The 24,291-nt window shown below is 40.7% G+C and overlaps 1 protein-coding gene across 1 annotated transcript in view; it reads left to right on the top strand.

Moving 5' to 3' along the window:
• Positions 1-24,291, top strand: part of CEP112 (centrosomal protein 112kDa) — a gene marked incomplete at its 3' end in the record, with an annotated part of 144,788 nt that overhangs the window by 101,700 nt on the left and 18,797 nt on the right. Inside the window, exons 20-21 of the mRNA XM_010149287.1 lie at positions 14,687-14,749; positions 18,519-18,668. Coding sequence (XP_010147589.1) covers positions 14,687-14,749; positions 18,519-18,668 — 213 coding nt within the window. The remainder of the gene's footprint in view (positions 1-14,686; positions 14,750-18,518; positions 18,669-24,291) is intronic.

Here is a 24,291-nt window from a genome sequence, read left to right on the forward strand (position 1 = left end):
GGGAAAAAGAATGTCTCTCTGTTGGAAGGTCTGTCACAGACACATGAAAAATACCTTGGTTTACCTTCAAACCTCCGTTTACCATGCTGCTTCGTTTCTGTCTCCCGAACGCAGAGCTGTGGAAAATGGCCACAAAGTCCAAAAGTCGAAGTAGCTCAGAGGGCAAACTCCATTTAGAGCTCAAAAGTAACAGTTTCAGCTGAGTTTGTTGAAATCTTGATCCTATTAAAGTCCACAGAACTTTGATGAAGGAGATTTTATCCAAGGGGGAAAAAAGCATCTTAATTGCAGCATGAGTCAGGAAACTTGCTTTTAGAAGTCTCTTTATTTTTCTAGCAAATCTCATTACCTTGAAATTTAGGAAAATACGGGAGAAAAATTTGTCTCCTAAATTTACTTTTTTCTGCCAATTCTGTAAAGATTGCTTAGAAATCCAAGGGGAAGCTGGCTTCACTGTTGGGGCTTGGAACATCTGCCTGTCCAGATTTTCTGAAGGTCAGTCCGTTCCCAAGTGAGGGATCTCATTCCTCTGTGGCCTGTTCCGTGAGTGACATGGATTTCTGTGTGGGTTGCAGTGTGTAATGGTGGACCGTTGTTCACGTGAACGTGGTGAAATACAAGAGAAGTGGCTAACGCTTAAGTGAAAAGAAAAATTGAAGTAAAAATGGGTAGAAGAAGGTAGAGCATTTGTGTGGCATTGCCCTCCCCGTAGCTGTGCGGCTGTGGGGGCAGGAAGGAGGCGAGCCGGGGGCAGTGACGGGGGAAGAGTTTTCATTGTGAGCGCATGGGACATTTAAATATTTGTTGGTACTGGTAGACAGCTTTTCAACATTTAGGCACGCATAATTTATTGTGGTCTTCAATTTCTGTTTCTTAAAATACTCAACTTTTAAGACAGTACACTCTTTATTGTACTATTTTATTTGATTCATTTTGTTGGTGATCACGGCATACAGTGCCAGAGAGTTGCTCAATAAATGTAGTAGGGTGATGGTTTTGAACCTCTGATTCTAAAAGCAAATATGTTTTGACAGTTATTGCATCTCCCGGTCGCTGGGGAACGGTAAGTGGGAAAGTACTTCACAGGTTGCCAAATGGCACTGCGTAACCTGCACTGTAGGAAAAATAAGCCTGGCATCTGTTGTCGTGGAAATAATGATAAAGGGGAAAGTCCATCATTTTCCAGAGACTTTCCCTCTTGCAGGCATTGTTTTCAATTAAACGCCACGTTCTTACGCAGCGAGCTGAAGCTGCCCTACATGTGCACACGGTGGGTGGTGTTGGGGCTGTTGCAGGGCAGACGGGCACCTGAGAGCCCTCCGTGCGGGGGGCGGCGCGGGAGCGCCGGGGGAGGTGAGGAGGGCTCTGCCCGCGCGGCAGGCAGTAGGGTTCGGCGAGCACGGCCCTGCTCGCCAGCCCGGTGAAGCGCAGCAGGGCTGATGCAGGAGCAGCCCGGTGTGTGCTGCGCTTGGCCGACGCAGGGGTGGCTCTTCGTGCCGGGGCAGTGCCGCGATCGTCTTCGGCCTTGCGTTTTGCTAGGTTGGGTGTCACAGCCCCAAACACGTGATCACCTTATTGCTCGCCCTTTAAGACATAACGTGGTAGTTATGTGAGAACACAAAATCACCTTATCAGAGGAGTATAACAAATTTTAATGTCCTTGAGGTCAGATAAGCCATGCCGGACACAAATCAGACAAGAATTCAAGATGTTAGCGTGGGGAATTTGAAACAGTGCTTATCGTGTTCTTAGGGCTTCAGTACTTCCATACTGTCTGTTAATCCGTCTCTAACGTAAAATGAGTTGAGAATATCTCCAATTTACTTCTTGTCGATTGGTTCAGGAATCTTAAATGTTGTTTCAGAAGCACACTTGTATTCATCATCATGATTTTGATTTCCTTTTAAAGTATAGCTTCAATTTGCTTACATTTCATTCTTTCAAGTGATTATAGCATTGTCTGATGTGATGGTAATTTTATTCCTTTTTATTTCATTAAGATGAAATGAAACATGAACTGTTTAAGGAATAAGCATATTAGAGAATGAACAGAACTGAGTCAGGCTCCACTAATGAGTAATTTCGTCGGGGAGACAGGTGTGTTACAGGTTGCATCAGCAGCATTCATGGCACAACCACTAATCGCCCAGGTGTAACGGACTCTACAAAGCTTACGTGCATTTTCAGGTTTGCCAGAAATCACTAAAAGCAGGAGACAAACTGCGTTTCTAAGTGGGTGCAGATGTGAAGCTTGGCTAACACGACTCTTTGTAGCATTCATCTGTGGTATTTTCTTGGCAAAGAAAATGAGCATTCAGAAAGCATGACCCGAGCAGATCAGTAGACATGCTAACAATGCTCAAAGGAAGCAACCTTGGAACACTGAAAATAACTCATAAAAAAGGCTCTCTTTGAGCAGCGCACATGAGTAAATTGGAGTGGGAGAAAAAGGTTTTGTTTTTCCTCTAAATAATTTTCAACATTTAGCTTTTTATTGACTTCTTTTCTATATTTAAATAGATATTTTGACTCATCCTGTTAAATCTTTATGTGGGTTCCAGGAACATCTAATTCTTTTTCAGTGCTGCTTTTCTTGTGGAGAAGTAATTTACATTTTTGTGTATTGACTGTACTGAATGCACATGATATTTGATTACAGGATGAAGCTGTAGTCAAAAAAAGAAAGAGAGATTCAAACACTTTACTCTGCACTGCAGTTCTCATTTCAGTACAGTTGTGCAATGGTTCACTCTGGAGAGATGGGACTCCAAGATGTCATGCAAACCCTCCAGAGCCGTGCAAATCGTGCTTTTTAGCACACAAATCGTGTAGACTCAGTTAGTTGTACTCTGAGTTTTCTGTTAATTTAAATAACATTGGACATTTACAACGTTTTCTAGTCTATACCTGTTAGAATCACTCCATCTGGGTCTGGTGGGAAGTCCACATAAAACTGAAATGCCTGGCAAATTCAGAGTTAAGGTCCCTGTGTAAGTGACTGCTCCCCTAATTAAGAACAACTATTCTGTATAATAGTTAGAGGGTAATATGTTTTTTAACAAAGCCTTTCACAAAAATCTTAAGACAGTGTCCTATACTTAGATGCTTAATTTTTGAACAACTTCCACTTGCATACAATTTGCAAGTAACGTACTGATAACATGCCCTGCAGAGCATTTCAGTTCTTTTACCAGCAAGCTCTGTGATGCTGACTTAATTAACTAGCGAGTAGAGCCCTAGGATGCAGTCCAGTTGGACATACTCATTGGCTGTACTTTCATACTGCATGTGTAGGAATATCTTTAATTCACAATATCTGTTCTGGCACTATTGTCTGTGCTCATAGAGATGATGTCATACTGTTCAACACTGGCAGAGAAACAGAAGATGAAGAGAAAGTGTATGACTTGTTCAGAGATTGAAGAGATACTCCAAGAGATAATCTTTTCAAAGTGTTGGGTTTCCCTGAAGTAGTTAAATTACTTCTGCTCATCAAGAATAAGCATTGCATACTTTCCATTCGCTTACGTTGTTCAGTACTGTCTCTCCAGCTCTTGTGCCTCTCTGCCAACTCTACATTTCATTAACTATCAAAAATGGTTCCACCTTTGTATCTAAGGCCTTCTGGAAGCTGGACATCTCGTCAGCAATTCTGTAGGTTCCTGCTTAGACTTCTTAGCGTAATGGGGTCTTTGATCCGAGTGGCACCTTTCACTTCATTAACTTGAACACTAATAGCCATAGTGTAGATGGTTTCATTTATGTGAGCCTCCAGATGAACTGTTTTCACACTCGTTGCAGTGATACCCGGGTTATTTACGGGGGGGTAAATAGGTGAACCATAAAATGTGGGCATGTATTCTCCCTGAGTATAATTATATCATTAAATTGGTATCTAATTATAACGTAGATGTATGGTTTTCTCCTTGCTGAATGCATTCCAGATCTTCACCAGTTGCTGGTCTGTGTGCTGGTTTTACCATATTTTTAGACTAAAATTTTTAAATATTTGAATTTATTACATAGATTCTTTTGTTTAGGCCTTAGCTATGAATAATCTAAAGAGCATCTAATTCTTAGCAAGCAGAGTTGGATATTCTCTGAGTGTCTTATTTTTTTCCATTATAATCCAAGACCTGCTGTCTATGATATTATTTCTCTGTTCCAGAAGAGTAATGGTTTTGTTGGTTTTGTGTTGTTGAGTCTGTGTACATTTACTTACATTTGGTTCTTGGACATTGCTGACACAGTGATTCACCAAGTATTATTAAAAATGAGCACAGTACTTTGGCTTTGTTGGAGAAGTTCTGACAAAAGCCTGGAAGATCGAGAAACAAGATATGTATTTCAACAAGATTTGTATAGCCAAGTTAGCGTATGTTAGCTCAAGAAGTGTAGATCATTTAATCTGGCTTTATAATACCATTACAGAAAATCTTGCAGTAAAATTTCACTCACGGATGAGGGGAGAAAACCAATTTCCTCTCTGTGTCCACTTTTGCACTGCTCATTCTTATTCCTCCAAAGAAAAAGAAAGAAAGATGATAGTGGACCAGGAACATGGTCACAGGAATTGCATCATCCCTTAGGGGAGCCATTTGGAAGAGTCTTCAATCAACAGAGTCAAACATGAAGAAAAATGTGGTAGAATAATCTCAAGGATATTTCACTCAAATGAGACTAAACAGGATTTATGACTCTCTCCCTACTGGACATATTTCAAAGCAGTTGTTGCAGTTATTCACAGAGAGTTACTCTGCTTCTACCTCCTTTAAAAAATAAAATAAAAAATAAAGTCAGAAAAAACAATCCAGAAAACAACAGGTAAGATTTCTGCCCATCAGTTGTATTTATAAACCTGGTTCCAGAAAATAGTTGGTATAACTGTCACTGCGAAAAAAAATTACGTACCCATGAGCATTAGGCTGACTTTTTAACATCTTCGTTAATGTTTGGAGAGGAGATCAAGCAGCACATTATTTGCATTCACAAATAACGCCATAGGGTTAAAAGTTAAAATGACTGATGCAATACTGTTAAGAAATGAGGACCAGACAGGAAGAACCATAATTGAGCTAAATGATAAATTGTGACAAAATATGGAAGTAAAAAGATAGCTTTCAACAGGGCAGGGGCTGATATAATTAAAATTAGAGCTTTATCAGATAGCCTGTGTTTCGGCGCACTTTATTCACTCCCTCTCGTATCAATTATAGCTCCTTACTTGTTTGAGAAATATGGCAGAGTTTTTTGGGTTGTGGGTTTGTTGGGGTTTTTTTACCAACTGCTATTAATCTAAGGTATCTATCTAAGAAATATTAACAGGTGGGGTTTTTTGTCTTCTCCGTCTTCTATTTCTTTTCCGAGTCTGTGTCCAAACACCACTTCTAGCTCTGTTGCACCAGGGCCCTCTCTGATTTGTCTTGGTTCTGTAACTTCCAGCCTTTGGTGTAAATTCCTAAGATCAGGACTCACAGAATCATGAAGATGGTGGATAAGGTGAATGCTGAATTGTTTTTTACCACCCAAGAACTCGGGTGTAGTTGCTGGAAACTAGTAAGAGGTTGATTTAAAGCTGGTGAAAGAAGGTACTTCTCTAACCAACCGGCAGCGAGCTGCTTGAACGGGTTCCCACGAAGCTGGTGAAGGCAAACATTATCGGCAGGTTCAAAAAAGGATGAAACAGTTTTATGAGCAGCGTGTTCAGAACCAGTCATGGGAATTCCAGCATGGGAGTAAGCCGGGTTATAACATCTAACTTCCCGGATAGGCAGGTGCAGGTGCTAGGGGAATACGAGGGGCCAAGTTTATGGGGTCTCTGCAGGGAGCATCTGGAGAGGACAGTGGGCTCAGTGGCCCATGAGCCTGACTCTCAGAATATGCCCATTGGTTTTAGCATAACTGGTGTTTCAATATTAACTTTCCTGGTTACGAAGTGCCAGGAGGCTTTTCTAGTGGCAGAATGACTGTTCTAAGTACTTTTTTCAGTAGTTTCCTGAGCTTTTCTTTGCTATCCAAACAAACTGTAACACACAAACTTTATCTTGTATTACACAATGGCTTATTATTTTAACTTTTTTAAAGCCCAATTGAATCATTACCTAATTCCTTTTTTTTTCCATGATACTATGTGTCTTGGAGAAGGCTGATTGCATGTAGATACAGTTTTCTCTGATGTGCCAATTTTACTTATCTTTACATCCCAGCGTATGTTGTACCATTAGGAAAAACATTGGCTGTTTTCCAGTACGGTTGCTGTTTGTAATATGAGATTATTCTTAAAAAAAACTCAGCCAATTCATTCTTAGATTCTCTCAGAATTGCGGGATGAATACCATCTGGTCTGGGTGCCTGGCCAGGGGTGAGAGGACAGATCCTGCAACCCTGTTGCTGGGTGCCGGTACGTGCAGCGGTCACTGTGATTTCACCGGGCTCATTCATGGTTCTGTCGATGCAAGCAATAGTAACTGGTGTTTGCTACCTGGAATTAGTAACTGCTAAGTGGAAATTTCTCCTGCATCCCGTGCCATGAGCTCCACATTCTTACTCTTCTTGGAAGTTTCTGGAGTAATGCACCCCTTACACAAAGACTTTCTCAAGTCCTCTAAATGCAAAGCCGCCCCATGGAATGTGTCCATCACATCCCTGCTTAGGTCAGGGTTTGGATATCTACATCTTTTATTATAGCTTTATTTAGAAAAAATGCGCAGTTATCAAGACAAAACTCATATAAAGCATCTTTATTGCATATTGAAATTCTGGCACAATTTGAAGACGTTCACATTTATTTGCTCTTTCTTCATACCTTTGTAATACAGAAAAGCTGCAGGTGGCTTTTTTTTCTTCTTTTTTTGGAGGGGAAGGAGTGTTTGGGAAATAGGGAAGGGGTAAAACGATGTTATTAGTCCTTCAGTCTCTTTAATGTGAAGAAACAAAAGTGTTCCAAAACGACTTGCTTACAGCTGCAGAACGTGTCACGGAGTAAAACCCACCTTCATTAAATGGGTGAGAAAGAATTCTAATTGTTTTGAAGTTCCTATGATCAGTCTGCATGTGCTCATTGTAACGTGATACTAAAGTGCCTCAATTATGATTTGTATATTTTGGTGCCAGAAGGTTTTTTTCTTATGCTAAATTACTAAGTTCTGTCAGCTGCTGGGCTGTCATATAGAGATACAGTAAATCACATTATATTTTGTCATGGATTACACAGAGCAATAAATTTGGGAACAGAGATCAAAGTAGTTTCACAATCACATCTGAGTGTAGGAGGGGTGTTTAACTTGTAGAAAATCTGATTTAGGTGAAACTGTTGCAGTTCTTGTGTGAATTTGAAATGAATTTGAGTGTTTGCTTGAAAATGAATAAGATACAAATCCCCAAAAGAGTTCTCCTGTATTTAGTTCAGAGGAGTTAATTCTGACCTACAGCTGCAGGATGGAGAATGGATAAATAATTAAACATTGGGAATGTTAAAAGTCTTGCAATGTCTTATTTATGTTTTTAATTGCTTTCATGATTGAGCAATATATTCCATTCTCTTTTTAATTGAGACTTTGCTGGACTTGGGCATAGTTAGTCATCGCTACAGTAATACTTTCTGGCTCCGTGAAGTTGTCGTTCTTTTTGGGAAGCTTTGTTGTATTTAAAACTACAAGAAGTAATCCAGCATAATCTTGCTAAGGAACACTGATTGCTTCAGATCAGAGATTTGTTGGGGATTTGGTTGTGTTTTCAGTGTTTGTCTTTCCAACTGTAGAAGCTTAACTTTTCTTGGGCTCTCAACTAATGATGTAACTTAGTCATACCTAGTTAACCAGTAATACCAAGTTTGTCCTTTTGTTTCCAGTTTTACTTATATTTAATAAAAAAGGTTCTACCTCAAAGTGATACATACATGAGGTTTTCTTCTAGCCATTATCTTCTTAACACTTGCTTGTTATTGCCACAAAATTCAACTTAAAACAGCACTGGAGAATCTAAAAAATCACGTTCTTTTTCCTTCATAGTCCTTTCAGGAGCCTTATAGTCTCCCCTGGCAAAAATGAAGGCGCGTAAACTTACATAAACTGATACACAATGATAAAGTGCCTGGGCCTCAGAAATCTCTGCTTTTGGAAAGAATTGTGTGTCGTAAAGCTCGTATTAAGTAGTCTTTAACTGAGTCAAAGCATGGATTAGTGTCACATCTTGGTACCGTTGCCTTCTCCTTGTGGAGGAAACTTTAGCTTTGACTTGCATCTTCAAAGATATTTAGCAGCCTATCCCTTTGTGATTTTACTGGTTGTCAGCTGTTGGGGTACCAAAAACATCTGGGCCTGAGTGATACAAGCTCTTCTGTAAACTCCTTTGTGTTAGAGTGGGAGAGAGACAGAGTGCACATGAGTAAGTGAGGTGCCTGTGTAGCAGAGGTGCCCAGCATTTCTGATGAATAAAAGCAGCTTGTAAAAGCTCAAATAACTCCCGTTGGGGCCATGTTTTATTTGTTAAGACTCTGAAAAAGAAAATGCCACCACTTTTGATATAATGTCTTAAACCCACTTTAAATAACCCTCTTAACTTAGTTGGACAGAAGAAAACCAGGGAATATTAACATCGTAATCCAGGAATGTACTTGTGCTGTGCCAGATTGAGGCATTAGCTGCGGGAACACAAGGCTTCAGTGCCCTGGTGTGGAGAGTGTTGCCGTCTCCACATCTTCACCAGCTTTACTCAGTTCTTCTTTGGGTGTTGAGCAAAAGAAGGAATCGTGCCCTCGTGTAAAAGCCAGCTGCCTCCAAACTTTTGGCAGAATGTCACCGTACATCTTCAGATTAAACTGTAATCCGCTGTCTGTCCTTTCAGTGCCCCGTGTGTGCCTCAGTACTGCCTTGTATGAAGTGTAGCTAATGAGCTGAACGGTTCTACGCAGCAAACCTGGACTGTTAATCCCGTTTTAAAACCGTGTGTTGTATACAAGGCCTATGTTTTAGGCCAAATCGTGCAGGTGCTTTTAAATAAGGTGCCTGGCTCACTGCAATATTGAGTAGAAATCGGTGTTGGTGATGCTGGGAAATACTTAGATGCTCAGTAAACCCATTTAGATGAAGGTGGGACTAGCGTAAGGATAACTTTGGCATCAGACCCCGTGCAGGTGGAGTCTCATTGAGTTAAATACCTGTATTTAATTTCTTTACATAATTTCAGAATTATGAGAAATACACCGTTGGTTTAAATAAAAAGACTGGAAATGAGAGTTTTCCTAAGGCACAAGTTGCACAAGCAGTTTTTCAGTAGGTCCCTATTAGGCACAGAAATGCCATATACTGCAGAATGGCAATTCTCCATATGGGTAGGGTGTCAAATTAATCTCTATTAATTCTTGGGGTTTTTTTCCCCATAAAAAGTACTTTGCAAATGAATAAGAGGGTTTTTTTTTTTCTCCTAAAGATGTTATATTTAAAGAAAAAAAAATTATAGACCTACAAAAGTGGAATGTAAAACAGAACATTAATAGGATTTGTGGGTGTGACAGGTTGGGATTTCTGTCGCTCCTTTTCAAACCCCTTGAAATCATTTGGTACTTTGCTAATTATTCTGTTACATCATTTTGGACACTGAACTACTTTTAATGGTCTTCTGGGTGGTTCAAGTTGCATACTGGAACTGGAATGCTGTTTTGACTGTCACACCGAGGGTCACCTTCCCGTTTGTGTCTCACTGGTGGGGAGAGCCGTAGGAAGGGCAGGAGTAGCAGTGCAGGAAGTCACCCGCTGTCGGGGTTAGAGGCACATAGGGCACAATACAAGCTTTGAGGTCGAAATGACATTTTTATGTATAATCCGATGAACTGAAAAAGTGATCTGCTAATCACCAAAATTTAAACAGATACTGTACTGTGTTTTGACATATTTAATAACAAAAATTGCTACAGTTAGCTGTTTTGAAGGTCATTTTCTTTTGACATCTGTCAAATTACGCAATCTTGAATATTGGTACAAAGCATAATGCTGTCAAACTTAAATAGCAATATTCCAGAATGTGGAGTGGTGTGTTGTTTTTTAAGGTAAATGGGCCCCATTTACATTAGTTCTTTGATGTCAAATTCTTTGCTGCACATCAGAGAACAGTTGCTTCTTCCCTGGAGCAAGTTTTCTTTCTTCTCCTTCCCCCACCCTTTGATTTTTTTTTTTCCCTTCTTTTCCCTTTTTTTTTTTTTTAAGTTTGCGTACACTTTTATCTAACTAATTATGGAGGATCAGCTTATGCATGGCCATCATTTAGCTAGTTGCAGGCATTTTTCAAAATGTTTATTTCATAGCTAGTACCCTAAACAAATTTCTTAAATCTGCTTTTCTCTTAGTGAATACCCGTGTGTGTGTGTCTATATAACCCTCTAGTTTGTGAGAGTTACGTTTGTGGGAGTTTTGTTGTTTATTTATGTATGGGGGAGATTGAAATCAAATTGAAACACTCCTGAATCAGTCACAAAACTGTACTTCATATATAGCTGAGCAGGATTTCACTAGGCATCCTTAACTCTTACGGACCTGCATTTGGGTTGCAGGAATTTGTTTTCCTACTAATTTTGTAGCATAAATGAAATCTAACTTTCCATCTGGAAATCACCATTCCGAAGCTGGAATATATAGAATCATTTAGGTTGGAAAAGACCTTAAAGAGTCCAGTCGTCAACCTAACACTGCCAAGTCCACCACTAAACCATGTCCCTCTGCACAGATTAGTACTGCTCCAGAAAATTCTTAACAGCTGCATTTTTGATAAATGTTTAAGACGTCCTAAATGCCTTCATGGATGTTGGTGGAGGATGAAGTTGTCCATGGGCCTGCCAACCCCACAGTGCAACTAGAGCTACTGTCGACACTGGAGGGCATGCGTTCCATCGAGTAGAACTAGAAGTCCCCTCTAATACATCTTATACCTTAAAAATAGCACATAAAAACTGTGTAATTAGGGTAGGACATGGTATGCTTTTGTGGTGTGGTTCCTTCATAGATCCTCTGCTCTTTTCTTCTTAGTAATGCTCTTCTGCTTCATGAAAGGAAAAGATGGAAATCAGGCGGTGTTAGAACAGCATCCATTAATTCAGACACCACATCTATGGTGCTAATACTGTTTTTAATTTTTAGGTGAAATGCTTTGTTGAAGTCGGTGCAGTTTTGCTCAGCAACCACAATATGATGCTTTAAGGATTGTTATAGAATTATACTTGGGTTTTAAAACTATTTAACTGTAAGAAGGACATAATCTTTTTCATGCAAAAGTCCTCACTGTAATATAAAATAACTGCATGTAAAATTGTCATAATCAGATAATTTTAGCTAAAATATGTATTAACTGTGTGAAACTGAACAGAAGTTAATTTTTGATTCAGTGGGATTCCTCTATGCCTTATCCAATTTAAACCTTTTTATTACAAAAATGGATATTGCAATTGACGTTTCTGACAAGTTTTGCCAAATGTGAATTTCAACAGCTAACTCACGCACACGGAAAACTAGTTTGAGACCATTAACTCTATTTGCAGTGCTGCCCATTGCTATAAAAAGAGTTAGGCTTTAATGAATACTGGCTGACCTTCCAAATGTTCACCTTCCAGTTGGATTCGTATTCATTATGGTTCTGAAATAGCATGTAACCTGAAAGCAAGGGAATGCCCTTAAAATAATACAGAAGCAGCTTGTGCTTCACACAACGCACGAGCCCAGCAGCCTCTTAGAAAAGAGTGAGCCCAGGAAACGGCTGCTTGTGTACACCACCCCTCTTTTAACCCCGTTTGTCCAGATAAACGCAATATAAATCCTCCCCAATGCCCACTGCACACCGCTATGCGGGCTGACTTTGCTGTAAGTCGTTCCTTATAAAAAGTGATGGCAAAAAGGCACTTTTTTGTGTGTAGCAGTGCTGTATGTGCCCCGGGGGAGTAGGTTTATGCCTCCCTAAGCTGCAAAGGAACAGCCTGTAGTCAAGAGGTATTAACTTAGTTTAGTCGCAGGTTTTAAAAAGGGAAGAGTTTTATATTTCTGCAGTAAAAGAGGATGGAACAGAGTGTTCTTGTGCATCACTATGCATTAGATCTTTTCAGCTGCCCGGTGTGATGTAACTTGTAGAACTGCCTTCTGCAGAGCTTCGCTGGTGCTGCCTGCGTGGCTTGTGACGCTGCGTGACCCGCACGGTGTCACGAGCTCGAGAGAAGCTGAAGTCAGCAGGCGTCCAGGGCTCTGTGCTTGGGGTCTGGGCAGCCAGCTTAGAGCCGATCTCCGCGCGGGTGCCCTCTCCAGTGGAAGTTGGGGTGACAGTACTCTGAAATTCAGACTGCTCAAATAAGGGTGTTCGGGACTGCAGCTAATCTGGTTTCTTGGTGACTAGGAGACAGCTTATAAATATTTTGCTAATTGGAATTTGTTAAAGCCATTATAAAATATAATATTGTAATTGCCTTTAAATAAACTGGTAAGATGTACCTTTTTTGCCTTCACTTAGGAATAAAACTCTGAAGTTCAGCATATCTTTCTTTTGGATCACCTCTGTCATGTCTATCAGAGGTCATCCCGGTTCTATCAGTGTGAACAAACATGTTCTCATTTGTTTATGAAAGTTATGGGTGTTTTTTTATTATTTATTGGGATTTCTTCTATGGGTTCAGGAGGTTATAAAGCTGCTTCTATGAAAGATGAGGACTTTTACCCCAGGCAAGTTGAGTGAGAGCAGCTGTAACGTGATCTTCTTCGCGGTGCTTTGCTGACTTGTATCTCTCCCTTGCTGGGAGTAACAGTAATGTACACCATTACTACAATTTAATTGTTAATTTTTTCCCTAAAGATAAACTGACAGTTTCAGTCACTTCATGATGTGCAGAGGTAGTAAAACATAACCTGAAACTTGATGACAGCACGGTGGAAGGAGTGTTAACATGGGTGAGCCTGAGTACCAGGAGCGGGGTAGCGTGCCCAGACGGCACTACGTGGGAGTTACTGCCCCGTCTGTCTTCACGCAGCCCCACGAGTGCCCTGACGGGGTTGGTGACACACTTCAAATGACCAGTGTAGAAACAGGGGAACTGAATTTCTCTGGTGCTTCAGCTTTCCTGTATATGCTCTGTTAAACCTGTATGTAGTGCCGTTATCTCTGTTTATAACAAAAACCAACCCAAACGTGTTCTTAAAAATGATGCTCATATTTGATAATTGGTTTTGATTGTTTTAGTAGATTTCTTAGTACGAAGAAACATTAAATAGAACAACTTCTACATGGTTCATAATTTTGGAATTTGAAGGGATTCAAGATCTTGAATTGCAGTATCATATAAACTGTAAGATTATTTTAAACTGGTGGTAATATACTTACATTAAGCTGCACCATACCTAACTGCCTGGATTGTACGAGATGATTCCAGCCCTATCATGCTTGGCAGTGATTCACAAACACTGTCTGCCACTTTAAGCTCCTAAATTTATAGTCCAGTAAAATCAATAAGACTATTTGCTTGACTGAAATCCCTGGTGTTTGCAGAACTGAAGGTTCAGTCTTGCAACTGGATCCACGCAGGGTTCAGAGGCTCCGGGGGGGCCCGGAGGGTTCTGCAGTCCCCCAGCCCAGGCGCTGGCACAGAGGCAGCTGAAGGAGCGTGTTTGTGCGCGGGATGCTGTGCCGTAAAACTAAGGACGACAGATCAAAGATTTGAACACGGGGTCAGAAAGATTTTGAAAACTTAATCAGCTTAAATTTGCTTCAGAACTCAGCTTTGTAATATTCTGTCCCCCTAAGAAAATATTTTTCTTAGACACCTGTCCTCAAATTTTAGAGCCAGGAGCACAGGCACACTTAGCAGTTCCTTGGAGCGCAGCGTTTTCAGGCCGGTCTATCCGTGTGACGGCGTGGCACTCGGCAACCAAAGTACAAGCCAGAGTTGTGTCCTGAAATTTAAGTGGAATTATTTTTGAATTACTGTTATTATTGAATTATTTCTGAAGTTAAATTATTTGAGGAAAAAACCTTAAGAGCTATTTATCCCCAGATTTATAGAAAATATTTGCTTACTGGATTCCACTGTGACAAAGCAGCCTTGTTTTCAGTTTGGTTTATTCTTTATCTTTGAATTGGGGGAAAAAATGCTAGGAGAAGGAAAGACCGGTATGTCTAAGAGCTTCCCAGTTGGTTCAGCTGCACGACGGGGTCAGTTTTCAGCAAAGTCGCTGCCTTTAGATAGGAAGGGCCGTGCGGTGGGACAAAAGGCAATTGCAGACACTGAACTGAAGCGCCAAGTCGTGCCTTCCGTGTCCCGCCGTGCCCTTGCAGCCCGAGTCTGGGACTTGCTCCTTTTCCTTTTCCTTCCGTTCAGAAACGAAGTCACCCTGATAAACTTGGGGGTGTGTTGCCTCCCTGCCACACACACACACTTGCCCTCTTTTCTTTTTTTTTAAATCCGCCTGTCTTTATATTTTTCTAATAATTGGCAGCAGAGGTACAATTTCTCCCCTCTTCTAAGTGATGAATACTTGGCCTGAGATCAAAGGCAAGCCCTTGCGGTTTTTTGGCTGCCACAGAAGGGCGTTGAAGCTGGCGCGGGGCCCAGCCGCGCCGCGATAGGCATGTGGATGCGGTGCCAAGCGGAGGGGTCGGTGGCAAAGTGTCTGTACACGTTCTTCATCTGAGCTCATCTGGTTGCCTTTTGTGTGTGTTTCAGGCAAACAACCGGCTGAAGCAGGCTGAGAAGGAGTACAGCCAGAAGATGGCTAAGTCCTCGCAGGTAGGTAGCGAGAAGGCAGGAACCTGAGGGGAATCCATCTGATTTGGGTACTGGATGAAAGCGTAATTCCTTCTGCTCTTAAGCGTAGGCCTTGACGGTCGAGAGAAGCCATTTCCCAAATCAAATGCCCTGTGCCTTTCTTGCAGCTTTTAACCTTTCAAAAACCACAGAGCGTTAAGCACCCAAAGACATGGGTGGGGTGTTTTGAGTTTTAAATTTCATCTTTTTCATCTACTTTTTCATCTTCTGTGGACCCGAGAGGACCGAGCCCTCTGTCAGTGAGTGGGAAGGGAAGGCGAGGTGCCCCCTCAACCAGCACGTCCCGTCACATCAGGAGCAGTTGCACGACCAGGACTTGCATGTCGTGTCACAAGGTGGTGTTTGCCCGCACAGCTGATGGCAGGGTGGGATTCCCGACTGCCATCTTGACGTTTCCCATTGCTCCTAGCCACCTGAGCGTTTCTTCACAAAATAACACTCAGCAGAATGACAGCGTCCTGAAAGCAAACTGGTTTTGACGAGTTTTTGCTCTTCAGAGTAATCTTTTGAACTAGGGAGATGAAAATGTATGTTGAATTTACATATATGCTTAAAGATGATGACAGGTTGGTTTTTAAATATTTCAGCTTTCAGTTTGATTGACAGGTAGGACTGAAGTGTGAAAAATGATGGAGATGCAACCAGAAGTTAAGCTTTTAATAATCAGAAAATTGCCACGAGGATTTATTTGGAGGTGTCATTCTTCTCATTCCTCCCAACCACAGCAGGCTGCCTGCCTTTTACTTGCAAAGTGTGTTTTCAGCAATAGTAATAATAGTCTAATAATGCTCTTTTAAAAATCAATAAAACCACTACAAAGAATGGTTTAAAAGCCTCTGAACTAGGCAAAGGTGATCAGTGACACAACGACATGAAATTGCAGACTTCATTACAAGTGCTTGAAAATATTCCTAAGCTCCCAATTTTAGCTTTTCAGCTACCTTTGAGCCTCCTCGTCTGTAAAACTTGGCCATAATCTTGGCTTTAATTCAGAAGTTTCATTGGACTATCACATTTTTTTACATCCCATTTTTTGAGACTGTATTTATCAGAATCATTGTTAACTATATTTTTACATTATATTTCTCAAACCTAATGTGTATTTTCTGCACATTTATTTGCATACAAAGGGGTTGTGGGGTCTCCATCCTTGGAGATCCTCAAAACCCGACTGGACGTGATCCTGAACAACCACCTCTGGGTGATCCTGCTTTGAGCTGGTCCCTCCCACTCTCACCAGTGCCACGATTCTGAGTTGAATCAGGGACAATGCTTTCCTAAACACCTTTTTAGTAATTTGTTGAGAGCCTGATCTATAAAGAAAGGAAGGAACAACAACAAAACCCCTATTTTTATTATCTTGCCATCTGAACCTGAATAGCAGAAAATTGGTAAAGCTGAAAAAGTAACATCTATTGCATGCCAGACCTTACGGCAGAAAATCCCTTTCCTTGCTAACTCTGTTTTACCTTTTGTCCTTGTCATTTTTATGCTAATGTCATGCCTAGTGAGTGTAATCAAAAGTCAGCTTCTTTATGCCGGACATAGTTTACCATCAATACAAAAATAGGGTTTGATCCATTCATAAAAATGGATGGAATAATTTAAGCATTTCCGAATTTTCAAGCAAGGGGTGAGGGAAATTGCTTTAAGAGTGGGAACGCCTAGGTAGTGTAGCGCAAGGTAACCACTGTTTAACCTAAATGTCATAACAAGTTTGGTCAGACTGAAATGTATTGGCCTCTAGAATAGTCTCAGAATGGAAGGGTTTGGAAACTCGTTTTTGTAAGGCAGGCATTGCTGTAGCTAATACACTCTTCTCTTTACCGGGGAGTGATGGACCCAGTGACCAGAACTGGCATTCCTCTGCGCGTTCTGTGGCAGACACAGCACATACGTCGTACGTCAGGGCTATTTGGCACAATAAAGGACTTTCGCCCTGATGTCTGAATTTCTTTACTTTTGTGGGTTTGAATCAAATCCCTAAAGTTACTTGAACATAGTTTTTTTGTAGCTCAGTATTAATAATAGGTCAATTGCAACTTTTCTTGTGGTCATGTTGCTGACAACATCTGTCTAATCTTACTCTCTGTGGCCTCTTGGAACGTTCACTTTTAACACCCACACAGAGAAGATATTTCAAGAAATTTCCTCTGAAGTTTATACAAAGTAAACAGATTTTTTTTTCCTCTGAGAAGTACTGCACAAAGCAGATCTTTCTCCATACCTTGCATGCATTACAGAACGCCTATGTTAGTCCAGGATCTTAACCCAGGAAAAGATTTAAATCCTGCTTTCCTGTTGTATTAAAGGGTTCATTATTTTTGTTTTCTTTTTAAAAAGTGACAAAATGGAACATATACCAAGTGGTATAGGTTTGCATGGCTTCAAGTTGTTATCTTAATAATTTATGTGAGCCATCACTTTCTCCTGCTTTCTTACTGCACGTGTAACACACCTAGCAAAGCCAAACTTGTGCAACTTGAGTGTCATGTCCATGATGATCTAAATTGCAAAGCCAGTGACACTGCTTAATTCTGCCTGGAGAGTTACACCTATCCAGGCAATCTTTACACTTGGCCCACTGGTCTCGTTGGGAGCAAATAGCCTTCCTCTTGATTGGTATATTATCTGTTTTAATACGCATTTGATTTTTGAAAAGAAATACAGAAATATCCATGTAGGCTTTACTCATGATCTTTGTTATTCTCTGAGGTTTTCAGGTAGTCAAACAGATAAATAAATTTACTGTACGGTTTTAATCAGTCCTTTTCCCCTTCCCTTGTGATTCTAGTACGTTCTGTTGTAGCATATTTCTTATGTTAGTCCTATCCTATTAGTAGTTCTAAAAAAACCCTTTTTTTCCTAAAAAACTGTGGCCATAGCTGTTTCTCTACCTATGAGGAGGCCTTGCAAACACACCAATCTGAGCACTCTGGTAGTCTCTCCCTGAATGGCCTGTGTGCTGAAGCGTTTTTAGAATTAGACTGTTTTAGGCTGCTACAGCAGCTTAACCTTAAGCTTGAATATATACATGGAAGTCAGTGACTCTCCCATATGTTTAAGTACTTTGCTGGGTGATGACTTACATGTCAGCATAAAATTCTGTAAATATGCCTGAAGGATCAGGTTCAGTTATGACTTTCCACAGTGATAAAAAGGGTGAAACAAGTACATTTCAACAAATCATGTAAAAGGTCTAGTTAAAGGGTCCTGGACACTGAATCAGGTCCCCACTGGATTGTGAAGCAGAATATGCTCCTTTCAGCGGCTTAGAAATGTCACAATCAAGTTTAAATTTCAATCCAGTGTGTGTACTTGGGTGGTTTTCGTCTCTCCAGCAGGAAGCTGTGAAGTGTCCTGCTAGAGAACGAACGCCACCGTCGCTGTGTAGATTTTCACTCCTGGTTTCGGTGCAGTGGAAGGCTGGAAGCATGCTCGATTTTGAAGATCACAGATGTGCTTTGTTCTCATGAGTAAATATTTTGGAATGTCATAGTGGAAAACCCTTCCAAATATTTTGTGTTCAGCAGTTTCTGCCATTCGCAGCCTTACTATATTCCTTTTTCTCTGCGTGGAATTTCATGCTTGCTAGCGTGTACTATGTTAATTTAAAATATTTAGCTTGCACAGCAGAGTTTGCCAATGCCATGCTTGTACTGAGCATCTAAACATGCAAAATACATGCCTTTTACTGAAGAGAGATATAGCATGCTGTTTTCTTTTTTAGATCATAGCTGAACTTAAGACAACCATTTCCTCTCTGACAGAGGAGAACAGCCGGCAGCAGCTTGCTGCGGAACAGCAGCTCCAGGAAGTTGTACGAAAGTTTGATGATATAAAGCAGCAGCTGATTACAGATAATGACAGAGCAATCCAGGTAATCTGGGGATTTTAGTCACTGATGCTACTGGCTGTTTGAGTGTAATTAAAAGTTCTGCAGTGGGCAGATGAATGCGGGTATCGTTCCTGTTCACACAGCGCTCGCTAATTCCATCGCTGGACCTAAGCTTTGATGTAGCTGATGACTCAGGCTCTCTTTCCTCTCGCTGATCGTAGATCTGCATAAAACGCTTGGGCTTGGTGAGCCTAATCCATCCATTTCAGTCAAATACTTGAAACTTGCCTGTGCTCTTTCTTTTAATATTGGCTCAAGTATTCTAACATACTTTCAGCACCTTTGCACAGCGCTTTCGGTACTTGGGAAATAAGGTGGAAATTAGGAGAGCTGAGCTGCACCACCTGAGAGCCAGCAGCATGGCACTGGTTTTCACTGGACAGTCCCAACTTTCATGTTTAAGGCTGCAGTGGAGGTACATTCTTAGGTTCCATTGAGAACTATACGCAAAATCTGCGCTAAATATGAATGGAAGAGGTATTGGTTATTTGTAACTTTTTTCCCATTAGATTTCTACGTATTTTGCACCAGAATTGCACTCTCTGGCCTTTTTCAAAGAAGCTTTAAGAGATTATGGGTTCTGGAGATTCAGAGTCTGTTCCTTGCTGCATTGACACCTTGATTCAAAGCAGCTGCAGAGAATCGCACCTGCAGATGCAAACAGAATTATTTTTCAGACGTTTTTCCTTTCAGAGCAGCAAAGAGCAATGGAAATTTTTTGAAGCTATATAATCTGTTAGGGCTGTCATTGAAAACACTTCATTAAAAGTTGTATGGGAGAAGGAAATTCCTTTTTTTTCTTCATAAAGTCATTTATTAGTACCAAACAAAGAATTGCGTTGTTAAATCTAGAAACTCATGAAAAAATGAACTCCTACAGTTTTTCTAACTTTTTGTGCTGAAAAGAAACCATGGGAGTTTTTACATGTTGAAACTGTCTGAGGTTCAATTATGGTACAGTTAATGTTGTCTTCTCTATTTGAATGATTTGCATAATGAAATTAGGTTGGCATTACTATCTCATCATGTGCAGAGTATTCTTTTTCCTTTCCTTCATAAATTGCGTAATGACTTCTTTTTTCTTTAAAGAAAATGTCTGCCTTTGTGTGTTTGTTGAGGAACAGAATTTTCTTTCAGATCATTCTTCAGTCTCTCCTGTCAAAGGTGTAACCATAAAAATGTTGGCTATAATCTATTATCCAAATTGAATCACCAGAAGTAGCTTTTATTATCACTAGGCTCTGCGAAGAGAGCATAGATAAATCTTGTTATTTTATGATACAGGTGGATTTTTGCCACTTAGGAACATGTACTGTTTGTAGTTCTCCACTTTTCCAGTGGCCATCCAGATGTACAGAAACCCTGTGACAGTGGAATAGTCTTCCATATAGTCAGAAATATGCTATAGTTCAAGTTATCATGCATGATACCTTCTTGAGTTATGTATTTGAAGAAGTGTTTTAGGCCATTTACCAGATTTTTTCTTAGCTTCTGGTGCAAATGTACTGCTCAATGTATGCATTCCCTTCAAGTTGTTGGGTGGAAATAATTTGGCTGTTGGTAACAACAGTTTTTGAACGCTAATGGTTATAGGTTGTATGAAATCCTTCTCCATGTAATTCTGTGTTCAGCTATTATAAACTTAATTTTGATGTTATTACCTCACAATGTAATGAAATATATAAAAACCACAGGGATTCTGCACAGGGTTCCTGAGCTGTGTCCCACAGAGGTTTTAGCGTTGGTTCTGCAAGTATGTTTTGTAAGGTTTGGTTGACTTGGGGAAGACATTGCGGGAGCTGTTATGCTTGGAGTTCTTGAACTTTGTTTAGTATCATTAATATTTTACTTTAAAAACATCTTCCCTTGAAACCACTGATTCAGTGGAGATCGACAGATACCCAAACAGAATATTCTTAGGAAGGCAAACTGCTGTGTGTACTTCCGGAATCAGGAAGAGGTGTTTTTAATATTCGATCACTTAGTATTTTTAAGAACCACACATACTTGTAGATTAGCATATGCACAAATACTTGGCTTTTTATTAGCCTGGGGCAAAAAATCCTGGTTTTGGTGAAAGCGGAATCCTAGATGTCCTGGAGATGGGGAACAACATCTAACCTAGGGCAAGCTGAGGACTTTGAGGGATGATTAAAGAAACATTCTAAAAACAAAGCAAATCTTAATATAGCATAAGCCTTTGAGAAGTCTTAATATGGTATAAGCTACTAAAAAGACTATCGTTAAAAAGACGGGCATTTGCTAAATATAACATTGGTTTAAACTAATATTGAAGAACAGATTGCAATTTCCTTTATATGGTATTGGGTGACTTCCTGTAAGACCTTCCAATTATTATTTCCTTTCAAAGGGAGAAATACATTTTTACAGAAACCAACTGGCTCTCAGATAAGTTTTGGATTTAGTCAGTAAAGTGATATCCAGATGTGGATGCCATAATACATGATTCTGATATTAATTCAAATTCCTGACTCTCTTTGCTAGTTAAAGATTTCTAAGTTTTTAGATACAATTGTGGAATAAGATCTCCTTAAACATTGGTGAAAAAGAATAAATTAAACTTTTAAGAACACTGCTTCTCTTGACAACCTAAAAACCCCATCAGAGCAATGCTTCTTGGCTTCAGATGGCCTCAGTTGGAGACAAATGCTGTGAGTAGTTGGCATTCTGTTACACCGTGCTTTGCCTGCCCTCAGGGCAAGTCCAACTTTGTGCCCTCAGACTCATAAAATCAGGATATAATTTTGGCTCATCACGTTCCTTTCTCGTGGCTTATAAGATAGCCAGTTTGGATGCTGTCAAGTTGCAGTGTCTAAAAGCAGAGGCCTAAGGAGCAGTGGTCTGACACGGTGTTGAACAGCTGAGTGGCTCCTGTCGCTGCCTCTTTGCTGCTGTTGAGTTTGAGTCTATCGGGATGACGACCGTGTTGGCATAGGGAGAGATCCCAAAAGCACAGCTCGCCCTTCAGCGCCGCGTCGGTATCTTTTCTTTGAACTTACCAGGGCTTGCGTCCTTTGGGGCAGGGTACAAGGACACTGCAATTGGCCTGGCACGGGGCGAATCCAGCAAAGCTCACCTGGTCTCCCTGCCATGCCTCTCCCGTAATGTGCTTACACTTCAAAGATCAGGAACCACTGGGTTAGACCATAGGATTACTGGAGAGCACAATTACATTAATGCCCTGCAGATGCTTGGAAAAGCTGCTTAAATTGCTATGTCTGTTACCCAATTTGTGATGCTTTAGACTGGGATTTCGGAAGGCACCCTCCAGTACGGGTTTGGGTGCTGAACTCTTGAGAACGCCTATGCAGGAGCTGTGTTGGTCGTTCACGTGTAGTGTAAACTTATTAAGCCTAAATTTAAACTAGCTTTCTTGCGTCCCGATAGCAATCTAGCCACAACAACCCGGAGCTCAGTACAGTCAAACGGTCAGAGCGTTCACCTAACTGCTGCTGCTTTTGGCAGTGCTTACTGCCTGGACTCAGCACCAGCATGAGGGTGATTGCATTGTAGAGATACCTGGAGGTTATTTATGAAATCCCAGCCTTTTTTCTTTTTTTTTTTTTAATTAAATCCTTTTGGATCCTGGGATTAAAAGTGCAAAACAGTTCCTGGGATTGGAACTGGAAAACATGTTCAGAGCTTTTTAATGTAGAAGTTGGTGGCCAAGTGGGGACTCCACATCAAAAAGCAGATTCTGGAAAGAAATGGGTGATGGATAGCACACAGTGACAAACCCACAACAGAAAAGGGAGAAAATGATGCTTTTTTTGCCAGAGGAACCACATTGGTTGTTTGGCTCATATTACAGATTCTAGGATTCTGTTATATCCCCTGAATTAACACCAAAATTTCATTAGCAAAACATGGTTTGAAGATGACATATTTCAACACTTTGTGTGTCAGCCAGCTCATGATCAGATTAATTCCATTAAAAAATAAGACTTAAAAGATTTCTAGGAAAGAATGTCATATAATAATGTTCCCCTTCATGTGAAAAAAATTTTTCACATGAAAAAAACAGTTATTTTTCTTTGTTATGTTTAAAAATGTTGAGAGAGGGAAAAAAAATCAAAAGTGTATTTTATAGGCGTATCAGAACAAAGGATAAAACTTAGTTTTAAATTGTCTGGACTTATGTGGGCATTGAGTATTCTCAATCTCATCATATATTTGTTAGATGCTGTCGTATCTTGGGGCGAGAGGGTAATCTCCTCTATGCGAAGGTGGGACTGAGGTTTTTATCAACACATGAAATTTCTCAGTGCAACTATAACACAACACTTACTCTGCTGTAGTTATGCTTGACTCAGTCCTTGTGTGGGCACTCTGTTTCCTTTATTCAGGAATACTGCTTCCATGGAGGGCGGGTTGGCACTGATATCACTCTATTTTGGCATGTCATGCCAGCACATCACCCCCAAAAGAGCGTGCGTGGTGCCTTGGTGCTTGGAGCACCCGTCTGCCGCCCAGCCCACCTCTCCCATCTGCCTGTGTCCCGCTGCGCCAGCGCAACGTGCCTGGCCGCCTGGCCTTGGGGTTTTTGCATAATCCCCCCTCCCTTTCATGTTTGGTTCCTGCTAAAAGTAAAACAAATTATTTTAAACCTTGGGATGTTCTACAGCATTCAGAACATTTCTTTAAGGGTACCTGATATCTTTGTTTCCAGAAAGTAGTTGTCAAAATATACTGCTGGTGTTTACAAACGTCTCTAAAATGCAGTGTGTCAGAAACAGTGTGTTTTTAAAAATGTCATGAACAAGCTAATTTTGTGTTTAGTTATATTTCGTTGTCAGCCATGTTTATTAGTAAATTCCACTTGTAATTACAAATATTATTTTGTATTAAAAGAAAAAGCACATCAGAGCTGTGGGAACATTAAATGAGTGTCTTTAGTCCTGCAGAACTATTTAGTCTACTGTCCTCGAAATACCTTTTGGAATACCACCATTGTACTCTGCAATAGCCAAGGTTGGGTTTAGTAAGAAACAAATAATTCTCATTTGTTGGTTTACAAGTCCCGAGCAAAGCTAGCTCCCAGTGTTTTGGATGTCCTTATTGGTGCTTATTAATGGAGGAGGAGCATCAGAGAGCATACAGCCTGAATTGACCTGATCTAGGGTACAGAGAAGAAGCATTTTTGGTCCTTTCTTACACATGAGAAGACTGGAGGGTAAAGCCTTGACTTTGTCCAAGGTTTGTGGCAAAGGTGGAAGTCAACTCCAGGCTCCCGAGATCCAGATCCGTGTGCCCGTTGGTGGATCAGCCTTTCTGTGAGCACATTTTCAGGGTCCAACAGTCACAAAACGGTCGAGTGATTTTGCAAATGAGATCTCCTGGTGTTACAGCCACTCTAACACGTCCGTTGCAGGCTCGTCAGACCCTCTGGAGAAAGCTGGGCCAGTTCATTTCTTTACCTCTTTGTTCAGGCCACTGACAAGTTTCCAAGCCGTGGCAAATACAGGGGGAACAGTTCACGTGTTCAGCATTTTCTTGGGATTTGCAGTAGAAAGACTGTAGTGACTGGTTGTTCACAAGGCTATGAGCGTGTGTAACTGATAGCACTGGGGATATTCATTAGGAA

The sequence above is a fragment of the Eurypyga helias genome, unplaced genomic scaffold (genome assembly GCF_000690775.1).
Source record: "Eurypyga helias isolate BGI_N326 unplaced genomic scaffold, ASM69077v1 scaffold8523, whole genome shotgun sequence".
Classification (NCBI taxonomy): domain Eukaryota; kingdom Metazoa; phylum Chordata; class Aves; order Eurypygiformes; family Eurypygidae; genus Eurypyga; species Eurypyga helias.